Source organism: Protopterus annectens, chromosome 9.part0 (assembly GCF_019279795.1).
Source record: "Protopterus annectens isolate FY-2018-M chromosome 9.part0, PAN1.0, whole genome shotgun sequence".
Lineage (NCBI taxonomy): Eukaryota > Metazoa > Chordata > Ceratodontiformes > Protopteridae > Protopterus > Protopterus annectens.
This window is the reverse complement of record NC_056743.1, coordinates 309,668,768-309,681,257: the sequence shown is the minus strand read 5'-3', so window position 1 is coordinate 309,681,257 and position 12,490 is coordinate 309,668,768. Positions and strand designations below refer to the sequence as shown.

Here is a 12,490-nt window from a genome sequence, read left to right as displayed (position 1 = left end):
AAAGGAAGATTCTGTACCTGGCAAGATTGTATCTTTCCCTTGCAAAAGGAACAGTCTGTATGTCTGTGTTTTCTGCATCTCTTATGCTTATCTTTCCCTTCTAATAAACTGTCTTTCTCTGAAACAGAATGCATGCATGTCTGACTATATTTTCAGACCTTATTCTACCTTAATGTACTATAGTGAATTCACTAAGAATACCCTCACTCTAACAGTCTGAAAAAGTCTGTTTGTAAATCAGTCTGTATAATTATGTTTGAAAATGATATTCCTAGAACTCTCTGTTTATATTTTTAGCCTTAGAGTTGTGTGTTTAGAATCCTGTCTGTGTTTCTTTTCTATAGAACGTGTGTTAAGTATTCTGCCTCTAAAATTATGAGTCAGGTTATGTTTATATATAAATATATTTATTAACATTGTGCATTTAGAATTCTACCTGTACAACTGTGAGGTTAGAATGATCATTATATATTTTTAGGTTTGGAATTCTTTTTATATAATTGCATGTTTTGGAACTGTGTAGAGCTCGGTGTTTAGAATTCTGTGTTCAGAATTTTACCTGCAGATATCCAGGTTTACTATGGTGCAGACATTTGACTTTAGAATTCTTTCTATAGCATTCTGATTTTCCTGTAGATTTTTTTTATAAATCTATCTGCATAATTTAGCATTCAGAATTCCATGTTTATAACTGTATCAGTAAAATTCTTTGTTTAGAAATTAGTCTCTGGACTTTTGTCTGTAAAATGCTGTGCTTAGAATTCTATCTGTAGATTTTTCTCATTAAAATTTGTACTTTGGATTGTATACATATTTTTCTGTATTTACAATGTTGTACATATAATTCTGTTTATAATGTTACAGTTAGAATTCTGTCTGCACAGTTCAGAATTCTATCTATTGAATTCTCAATTTAGAATTTTATCTCCATGATTTTTGTCTTTAGAATTCAACTGCTTATAATTCCAACAAAATTATATTTGTTCAATTCTTTCTATAGAATTGTGTTTAGAATTGTAGGTGTAGAATTCTTTCTTCTGTGTAATTATGTGTTTAGAATTTTATGTATAGAAATCTTGTTTAGAATTATATCTGTTGTCGTTTGTAGGTAGCATTCTGTGTTTAGAAATCTGTGTGAAGAATCCTGTTTTTAGACTGTATAATTCTATGGTTAGAGTTTTATCTATGTTAATAATTTTATTTGTAGATTTGTAGAATTGTGTAGAAATCTATGTTTAGAATTGTGCCTGTTGACGTTTGCATGGATAATTAGATATCTGTCTATCTGCAGCATTCTGTGTTTAGAATCTTGTTTTGTAGATTTATATCTGTAACATTCATGGTTAGAGTTCTATCTTTGCAAATAATGTTATCTGTATAATTTTGTTTTGAATTTTATCTTTAGAATTCTGTGTTTTGAAATTCTTTTTTCATAATTTCATCTACAGCATCCTTTATGTATAATTCTATAGTTAAAATTATTTTTTCCAGGCATCTAACTATAAACATTTTATCTATTGTATTCTGTGTTTACAGTTCTCCTAGAAGAGTTTTATCTGTGGAATGCTATCAGTAGAATTCTGTACTTAGAACTGTAGAAGTTTCCATCAGTATACTATCTGTAGAATTCCAAAATTCCACATTTGGAATTCTTTCTGTATAATTTTCTGTAGCATTTAGAGTTTAGAATTAAGTATTTTCAATTATTTCTATGGAATTCTGACTTTAGAAATGTATGTTTAAAACTCAATATTTTAAATTGTGATTGAATCATTGTATGTTTAGAAGTCGCTATTCACAATTCTTATCTATTTAGAATACCATGTTTTAATTTAGATTTCTTTCAAAATATGTTTTATCCTTAGAGTTCTAAGTTAAAAATCTTAACTGTAGATTTTTTAATTGTTTCAGTGGAATTTGAATTTGCCCTTAGAATTCTAGCTCCAGAGTTATTGCTGTAGAATTCTTTCTATACAGTCCTTTGTTGAGCATTCTTTGGTATTGTGTATGTAAAACTAGTCCTGTATAATTTTGCATTTAGATTTCTATGTGCATAACTGAATGCTTGAAGATCTATCTGTAGGATTCAATCTGTAGCATTCTGTGTCTAGATGTTTTCCTGCAAAGCTGTTTATCATTGTCTGTACATTTCTATATTTAGAAATCTGTTGAATTCTTTCTGAAATCTTAGCTCAGAACTTTGTTTGTAATTTTGCAAAATTCTGCATTTAAGAATATGTGTATAGAATTCTGTGTTTAGAATGTCATGTGTCTAGTTCTGTATTTGTTTAGAATATTGTGTTTTTATTTATGTCTGTAGAAGTCTGCACTTAGAATGGTATCGGTAGAATGCTACATTTAGAATTCTTTCTATAGGATTCTGTGTGTAGAATTTGGCATTTAGAAGCTGTTTTACTGATTTTTGCCCTTACTTTAAGTGAGTCATCATCCCCTTCCAAGACAGTTGGCCTGTCCACCACCTATCACCCGGATAAGGGTCAACTAAAAGGGGTCGTTATCCAGACATAAGGGGTGGTTCAACATTTTTTTCTAATTTTGCAGCACTGCCTCCCACAAATACTCTGCAGATTGCTAGGGGTGGGTGTACAATGAGTCAACTGTAGAAGATGCCCCATCACTTCTGCAACTAGTGTTCCTCAAAGCAGCCTTGGCCCTCCCCCCATGCACAAGAGATGATTTCCCTAGTCTCCACCAATGAAATTTCACAGACTCTGTGCCCCTGAGTGAGCACAACCCTCCCTACAAGTATCCCCAGGAGAGGTGAGTAGGCCACACTCTTCAGACTTCCACCTCCATGCCTGGCTCCCCTAGTGTCAAGCCACTGATAAAACTTCAGTCACATGAGCTGCAATCAGGGCTACATCCCATTGTGCTACACAGCCAAACTAATTTTACAAATTTGTGCTAGAATTCTGTTTAGAATTTTGTCTGTATAATTCTTTTAATTGGCTTATATGTTTAGATATATTCAAATTATTTAGAATTATATATGTGTAGAATTCTTTGTCTAGTTCTGTGTTTAGAATTCTTCCTACAGAAATCTGTTTGGAGGGCTACATGCTTAGAGCTTTATCTGTGTAATTCTGTCTGTAGAATTCTGTTTTTAAAAAATTGTGCTTACAGTTCTAGAAATATGTCTGTATAATTCTGTATTTAAAATTCTGTATTAATAATTGCATCAGTATTACATTGGTGAAACATTTTGCCATACATCAGACACGTTGACAATTTGTTTTTCACATGACGTGGGGGAGAAAACAAATTGAATAACTTTATTACATACATTAATAACACTACAGTATATATGAGTCTTTCTGAAAAGTGGTCCAAAGACAATATGATTTTTTTGTATGTCACTATCAGTGAGGATTGTAGTAAGAGTGAAATGAACTCTAGGATATACTGAAAACTCATCTTTATTAGTAAATATCTACATGGAAAAAGTTGTCACAAATGAATATAAGTGCACTGTTGTCAAAAGTCATGCTATATGCATATCAAAATTCAGAACAAGTGACATTATTTTTGAAAGAGTTAAAACTGCCAAAGAAAATGTTTATTGCTAGAGAATATGATGTTAACATGATAGATGAAATATTTAAGCATGTTAGAAAAAGAACAGGAAACAAAATATACACATATTCTGAGTGGAGGCCAACCACCAGTCAAGACAGTAATTATTCTAACCATTTTTTCTCTCTGGACAACACTGTGGATAGTAACATGAACAAACAGTTTCTTACTAACAACTGGAAAATGTTGACAGGTAATCCTGAACTGCTAAAAATATGGAAACAAAACCTTGCTTTGTTTACAGAAAGAATGCCAATTTAAAGGCAATTTTTGAAAGGGACAATGAAGACTTGACATATGATAATGGCCACAATGTCAGAAATAAATATGAATGTTTCCTAATGTTTCTGTAAATGTTGTAAATACATGTGTGTGAAACAAACAAGCCTAAATGATGACATATAAACTGGGGATCAAAGAGTTAAGTTGGCAGCTAAGACTAGGAGCAAATGTTATTCCTGAATTGAATTATGTTAGTGACTTACAAAGTTGCAAACAACCATTGGCTGTTCTTTAACATGTGGTGTTATCATTTCTGTTTATGTTTTTAGAAAGCTCTTCTTATTTCTGAAGACGTCTGATTATAAGAGGACAAATGCATTAAGGTCTAGGTTGATAATGTGGTTCCTGTTGTTTGGAATGTTTTCTCTGTGTTGTTCTATCACAGTGCTATATGGCTTACATGTTGTAATATACTAACACTGACAAACTGAAGTAACTGCAGTAGAACAAGACTATAGGTATAAACTGCTAAGGAGAGTAGCATTACAAAGAAGTAAGCCAAATGTTGATAATGGGTTGGCATAATGGTTAAAAAGTTTACCTTACATACACAGGGCACAAGGTTTAATTCTCAAATGGGATTACTGGTTAGGCTTAAAGTTGTCCACAAGGACAATTAGCCTAGTACGATGAACCTATAAACATGTTCTGATAATACATCTTCCCATTAACCCTTGCAAATTTAATTTTCACATAAATGATTTTATAATACATGTCCAATAACTGCAGCGTAGTACTTTCACTTCTCTAAAGTAGTTATACAATAGCTAAAATTCCAGACAAGTTCAAGTTTTACCAATAGAGCCCCACTACCTAACCCCCTTAAAAAATATGCAAAATACAGTGTTACATTCCCTATGAATAAGTTGTGTTTAGTATTAGAAGCAGACTTTGTTCTTGGAATTCAGACTTTTGCACAAATATTTTGCAAATGTCAAAATTCAAACAATGCTCTCACCTGAACTGATATTATGCAGTAAATATTCAGAATGCAGAAATGTATAGTTTGTGCATCTTCATTAACTAGTATCTTTTCATTTTGGTTGACATATTTTGCTACTTTTTCCTTTATGCCTGCTACACTACAAGTCATCATTTTGTATTGTAAAGCTTATTACATACAGTATATGAAGTAAAACAGAATGTCTTGGACTGTATTTGCATTTTTCTAAGACCTTGTCCCACCAAGTAGTCAACTCACTTTTTTTACTTTGCTCTTATCAAGTGAAACACCAATATTAACTGTAATTTTTTGTTTGTTGTTGTTCATTTTATATAGAGTATTTCATGTTGAAAGTGTTCAGATTTTGTATTTATTGCATACCAATGGTGCACTCAATACGTACCAATAATAACTGAATATCAAAAAAGTAATTCCCCATTTATGATTCTGTGTTTTCTACAGTGTTCTCTGCAGATGTGCTATGGCTTTGTCTAATATGCAGAGTTGAAGTTCTTTTTTATGTGGACAAGTTAGTCTTGTAAATACTTTTTCTGTACCCTTAAATGAAAGCCTGCTTAAAGCAGTATGACTAAAATTGTAACAACAGTTGTCTGGGATTCTGCTCAATTCATGTAGTTTCCCTACTTTTAGAGCCTGTAAAACTGTGCAAAGGAAAAACAATAATTTATTATTTATGTCTGTTTTTTTTTTTTACAGGATACATGGATGTACCCTAATGTTCTGCTTTTCTATCCAGAGATTGGACGTGATATTCTAAACTACCGGATACGGACTCTTAATGGAGCTACACAAAATGCACAAAAACAAGGATACAAGGTAAGAAGAGTAGCATGTAAAGGCAAGTTTCATCTTCTGCATAGTCAGTGCAATTTTGGTCAGTAGTATGGGCACCGAATTCTCATGTAATTATGGATTCATTTGGTAACAAGGCCACTGCAATGATTTCCATAACCCATGGAGGCAAGATAACGTCTACAGACTTAAAACCGATGAGAAGCTGCAACAAATGTAAAAGAAATACAAAGTGAAAATATATGTTGTATGTAGCTGAAACTGGATTGTACAGTGGGGGTGTATATGTAGATTGGGAATTGTAAGTATTCCCCGTACAACCAAGCTGTATTCAATAAAATATGCTACAAAGCATAGCACCATTAGAATAATTACAAATTTAACAGTGAGAAGGGGTGTACTGCTAACTAACCTTCCTCATTCACTTGTGATGTATTACGTAGCATGTCCATTGTGTTACTCCAATAATTTGTGCAAGTGTCACATTACATTGCAAATAGGAATTGTATATTTGCACACCATGTAGTCCACTTTGCAGAATAGCTGTCTCATAGGCTCATAGGTGTTTACTAGGCTAACATTTACAATGGCCTTTTTAAGCCTAGCCTTGCATCCCAAATCTCTGACAAGTTCTGATACCCTTGAGTGTAAGCATGGGCTTGGAAGATGAACCATTTACAGGCTACCTGTGTCCAGCAGAAATGGGTAGCATGTGCTGTTCTGCTATGAGACACACCTAGTGTGATTTTTTCACCACAGCTGCTCAAAGAAGCATGGAATCATTCCACAAAAGTATGATGTCTAATGTTGGGGCGCACAGATTTCCACTTACAACTGTAACAAAGTAGGGTGGAAGGGGCAGTATATGACAAGAGGAAAGGTGGCAGACAATAAGTAGAGGGAAATGCACAAGGAGAGCAAATTGGACAAATTGCAAGGTGGGAGCAAGAAAGCAGGATAATATTTTGGGGACTAGAGCACACTTTTTTTTTAAATACAGAAGGGAATAGAGTATGGAATGCAAGCAAAGGTTCATAGGTAGGTACTAGGCTATCTGCCCGAGGACATTTTTAAGCCTAGCCAGAGTTTGTCGGCTTTCGCCACCCCATTGATTGATTAACTGAGCCTCTGTCAAGCAGAGCCAATGAAGTGATCCCAGGGGTGTATTTTCTGTTACCCATCCACTCGTCAAGGTTTCTTTTGAAGAGTGTTAGTGAAGGGCTCTTCCTAATGTAGCTAGGAATTTTGTTCCAAAGCATGGGGAGTCTCTGTGACAGGAATCTATCCCTCCAGAATGTTCTATTTATTGTTGTGGTGAGGTTTAACTCACTAGAGGGCATGGCTCGCAGTGACTTGGATTTGTTTAGGTGGAGCATGTCCATCAATTCTGAGTTGGACATGGCTTTGTAAGCCAGGCAGAGATCACCTCTGAGTAAGCGATATGCCACTGAGTACAGCTGGAGTTTTTTCAGTCAGGCTGCATAGGACATATGTTTGAGGCCAGTAATCCTCTTGGTGAGGTGCTTTTGTGGTCTTTCCAGCTGTTGGAAGTATCTCGTGAGGTACATCCCAAATGGGGCATTGTACTCTATGATGGGTCTGATGAGTGATGAGTAGAGGGGCACTATAACCTCTTTATTTCTAGATGCGAACCTGTTAGTAATTAGATGGGCCAAATAGAAGGATTTCCTAACTACTTTGGCAATATGATTGTCAAAGGAGAGATTACGATCTAACTGGGTCCCCAGATGTCTTATTACCTCTTCTGTATTAAGGGGGCTGCCGCCTATGTGGTAATTTGTGGGTGTTTGTTTTTCCCAAACGGGATGACTATGCATTTTTGGCATTTAGCTTGAGGCCATGACTTTGACACCAGGTGTCTGACTCAGTAAGGCCTTTCTGAAGGATGTCCGTGTCAGCCGGAGAGTCAATTATGGCTCCCAGTTTGTAGTCATTGGTGAACTTGGTTAGCCATAGTCCTCCTGTGTTTGCCTGTACTTCTGAGAAATATATGCCGAACAGTAGGGGTCCCAGAACTGAGCCTTGTGGGACACCACTTGTGACTGGTTTAGAGTCGGACCTGGAGCCTGCTATTCTTACCATGTGAGTTCTGTCTGTAAGCCAGTTGGCAACCCATCTTGTGACGTAGGGGTTTATGTTCAGGCTGGTGAGTTTTTCTATAATACCCGAATGAGGAATGGTGTCGAACACCTTGGCGAGATCAAGGTAGGCTGTGTGAACCACCTTTCCCTCGTGTATGGCCTTGGTGACTGTCTCAAAGAAGTCAACCAGGTTTAGTAGTGCCCTTAACAAAGCTAAACTGTGTTGGGTCAAGTGTTTGGAGGTTCCCAATATCTTTGTTAATGAGTTCCATGATGATGCGCTCCATAGCCTTGCAGACCAGGCTAGTCAGGCTTATGGGCCGATAGCTACCAGGGCCAGTTGTGGCCCCTCCTTTGTGGAGCGGAATAACCATTGCTGTGCGCCATTCTATGGGCACTTAGCCTGTGAAGAGGCTGAGGTTGAACAGTGTGTTTAGGTGGGAGGTTAGTTCGTTCTGTAGTTCGTGCAAGATGCAGCCTGGAACATCATCTGGCCGCATTGGTGCTATGTTTTTGGCTTTTGAAAGATTTGCTTTCACCTGTGCTTCTGTGTGATTTCTGGAACACTACACTTTTCTGGTATTGTTGTGGGCCCTTTTGAAGGTGAGAGGGAGGTGAAGTTTGCACTGAATCTATCTGCCAGGATGTTGGCAATATCAGTAGGTTCAGTATATTTTGTGCTATTTTGCACTAGCTCAGAGCATATCTGCGCGTTGCCACTTGACATAGCTAAAGAAGGCTTTGTGGTTATCTTTCGAATCCTTGGCTATTTTTCTTTCAAAGTTAGCCTTGAATGATTTTATGAGGGACCTTAGTTTCTTACTGATACTGATCAGGGATGTCTTTCCTTCTTGGGATTTGCTTTTTTTCTGAACTAGTTTCCGCCTTCTGTTGTATAACCTGTTTATGGTGGGGGTCCACCAGACTGGTTTCCTTCTCTTAGGGGAGTGAGTCTTGGTCTTGCTAGGGATGGCATGATCCATGCATCCTTGTAGGTGCTCATAGAGTGCAATTGTAAAGGATTCTGCATCTTGGGCTGTGTTGTCCTTTAGCATGGGGGCTGTGAAACTTACCACCTCTGCCTTAAGTAAGGTGAAGTTTGCTTTAGAAAAGTTTTTCACTGTGGTTTCCTTGGTTGGGGGTGGTGGCGGGGTATGGACATCCAGGGTGATTAGTTTATGGTCTGATCTAACCAACGATGGGTTGACCTCCGGTACGGAACACCTGTCGCCCATGTTGGTGATGACCAGGTCCAATATGTTGTGGCCTCTGGTAGGGGAGTTTACCAGCTGATCCAGGGCATTTGAGTTGATAAATTCCAGGAAGTGCTGAGCCTGGGAGTTTGTGCTCAAGTAGTTTTCCTGGTTAATAGTAGGTTAATTGAAATCGCCCAATATCAGGGTGTTCGGTAGGACCTTCATGTTTTCCAGTGTCTCCAGAAAGGTGGAGTGGTGGTCCTGGGTCATGGAGGGTATGGCGAGAGGGAGCAGGAGAGTTTGTGGAAGGAAGAAAACCAGCATGAATTAGTACAGACAAAAGTGGTGGTTATGCTTACATAAGGGTGAAATGACAAAAGATTGATGTATACTTACAGAATGTGGACAAATGATACTGTACTAGACACAAGGTATAGGGTATGACACAGTACAATGGGAATGGCACCAAGCAGGAGATAGTCTGATGTTCCAGTTGGAGGGGACTGCAAGTCCTGCAGAGAGGGCATCTGACTATAAACCAATGTGGCCTGGTTACCAGTTGGTTACCTGGTGACAGGGTTATGCCTCTCAACTTCTTAGATCAAGAAATCTGGACAAAGCCATAAATAAAAGTGGGACAAAGGCCCAAAAATACAGACACTTTCTGAGTTTGTAAGAGCAATATTTAAAAAGTTGATAGACTAACAGGCTTTGCATTAGCATGAATTTCTGTGGAGTAGGAAGTCTGAAACTCAAATGTTTGTCATCATTTTCTAACTTCTGTCTTTAATGATTTTCCACTAATTTGCCAGAAAAACACAATTTTATGAAAAGTAGACCAAAACTGTGAGGCAAAAATCTGGACATTCTGTGAAAAATCTGTACAGTTGAGAAGTATGACTGGGGCCAGCCAGACAGGTTAATCTGCAATATGGTGCAGGAGGCTTTCTGTATGGCCACATTTTCAGTGTGATACTGACGCACATACTTAGCCGACTGCTAAAGCTGAGCTGGGCCACCACAGGTGCCACAACTGTGGCTGGAAGCATCATGTGTCAGGCATGCTGCATGTGACGAGTCTGGGCTGCCTTCCTGAAACAGGCCTTCACTTCTCCAAGGCAAAGCAGTCCCAGCTTGGTCACTGAACCCACAATGGGCTTCAGGAGTGACTGACTCTGATGTTGGTACATAGGCCTCAGCCACTTGTTCTTCATCACCTGCATAGTGATAACAATGGGAAGGTTGACCTATGTGTGACATACAATAGGATGTAATTGAAATAATAAAAAAAAAGATGTGATTGAAATACAGTAGATTGTAAATTGCTTTTTTTTTTTTTTTGTTTTTTGAAAATGAAATCAATACTCTATTTTAGATGAAGGAAGACATAATATGTGGAGCATGTTAATATATATATATATATATATATATATATATATATATATATATATATATATATATATGCAGCCTACAAGGATGGTTGGGCCGTGGGCTAGCAACCTGAGCCCGTAAAACCCATAACTGCTACAGAGACAACGAACACTGAAAAGTGCTCATTGCCAGATATATAACATGGTGCATAAACAGGAAAGAGAGACTATATATATATATATATATATATAAATATATGTGTGTGTGTGTGTGTGTATATATATATATATATATATATATATATATATATATATATATATATATATCTATATATATATATATATATATATATATATATATATACCCCCTCTTCCCACTCCCCACTTTTCTCATTAAAACCTATACCCACATCTACCATAAAAAAACTCCTTCAAAACTGAAGCCATGCTCTAATGCTCCTGACAACATTCCTTCACACTTTCTTAGCATAGCTGCCGAAGTGATTGCCTACCCCATAAGCATTCTAATCAACCGCTCTATCCAAGAAAGCATAGTACCCCAAATTTGGAAAAAGGCCTTTATCATACCTTTACATAAAGGAGGCAACAATAACAATGGTACTAATTTCCGTCCCATTGCTTTCCTGTCTCCCATCTCTAAACTCCTAGAAAAGTGTATCCAACTTCAACTCCTACCACATCTCTTAGACAATCACCTACTAACTCCCAATCAACATGGTTTCAGACCAGGCCACAGCACTATGACGGCCCTCCTCTCCTTCTTTGAAACTGTAAACAAAGCCCGAGACTCTGGTCATATTGTTTCTACCCTACTACTTGACCTCTCTAAGGCCTTTGACACTATCTCTCACAACCTACTTTTAACTAAACTCTCTAAGCTTAACCTATCTCCTTCCTCTCTGAACTGGTTCTCCAGCTACTTATCCAATAGATATCAAGCAGTAAAATGGAAAAAGGCCACCTCCTCATTCCTTAATACTCCAACTGGAGCTCCCCAAGGTTCCATACTGGGTCCCCTCCTCTTTAATATATTTATAAATGACATCCGCAACTCTATCCCTTTCTCAAATATCATCCAATACGCAGACGATTCAACTATTATCTGTTCTGCCACATCTATCCCTATACTCCTAAGGATTACTCAAGATGCTTTCTCAACCACTGAACAATGGATGAATAAAAATCACCTAGCACTCAATGCCTCTAAAACCAAATTAATGGTATTCACTCCCTCTAAAGTCACCTCTTTCGACACAAACACATTCTCTATTACTAGTCATAATAATACAACTCTGGAACTGGTATCAGAGACCAAGTTACTTGGGGTCCAAATTGATAGTCAGCTCAAATTCAACTCCCACTTACAACTAAACATCAAAAAACCCATCAAAAACTAGGTATGCTCTACCGACAAAATCATTATCTTACACCTGTCACTAAAATCACTCTCTCTACATCTTTTCTTATCCCCTCCATTTTCTATGGAGCTCCACTCCTAAGTTATCTACAATCCTCCCTGAAAACACAACTGTCCTCCTGCTACAACAAAATTGCCAAGTTTGCTACCAGCCATAAGTCCTCCACTCACCACTGTTCCTCTCTCCACAAACTGAAATGGCTAGAACTACCCAATCAACTCACCTATACTCAACTTACTCTTGCACACAAGCTCATTTTCAACCCCTCCCTCTGTCCTTCCCTTTCCTCTGCCTTTAAAATGCACCTACCTGACAGAGTACTCATGTCTAACAACCAAAATCTATTAGAAGTGTACAAACCAACTCGTCCCCCAGGCAAACATCTTCTATCCTATGGTCTAGCACGTCTCTGGAATCTCTACCTCCATCCATTCGTACCACTTCTAATCGCTTTATTTTCAAAAAATCTCTTCACTCACATCTAATATCCCATTGGGAATGCTCCTGCTCCCACCTTACATAACTTATGCTGCCAATTTCCGTCTTCTTTTCTTTCCCCTCTTTACACAAGCAATCTCCTTTTACTATCTCCCCCAACTCATACATCCCTGTAATTACTAAGCTGTTTGCAAAGTATGCATTAGGTTGCACCTCTTAAGTGTAAGCTTCCTAATATGTATTGGCTCCTCAGTATTTATTTTGTAATGATCCTTTACTAATCTGTATCACCTGTAATGTTCATCACTAGTCT

The 12,490-nt window shown here is 37.4% G+C and overlaps 1 protein-coding gene across 1 annotated transcript in view; it reads left to right on the top strand.

Annotated features, from left to right (window-relative positions):
• The window catches only part of PGGHG (protein-glucosylgalactosylhydroxylysine glucosidase), a 471,557-nt gene that overhangs the window by 186,604 nt on the left and 272,463 nt on the right, over positions 1-12,490 (top strand). Inside the window, exon 5 of the mRNA XM_044082889.1 lies at positions 5,537-5,656. Coding sequence (XP_043938824.1) covers positions 5,537-5,656 — 120 coding nt within the window. The remainder of the gene's footprint in view (positions 1-5,536; positions 5,657-12,490) is intronic.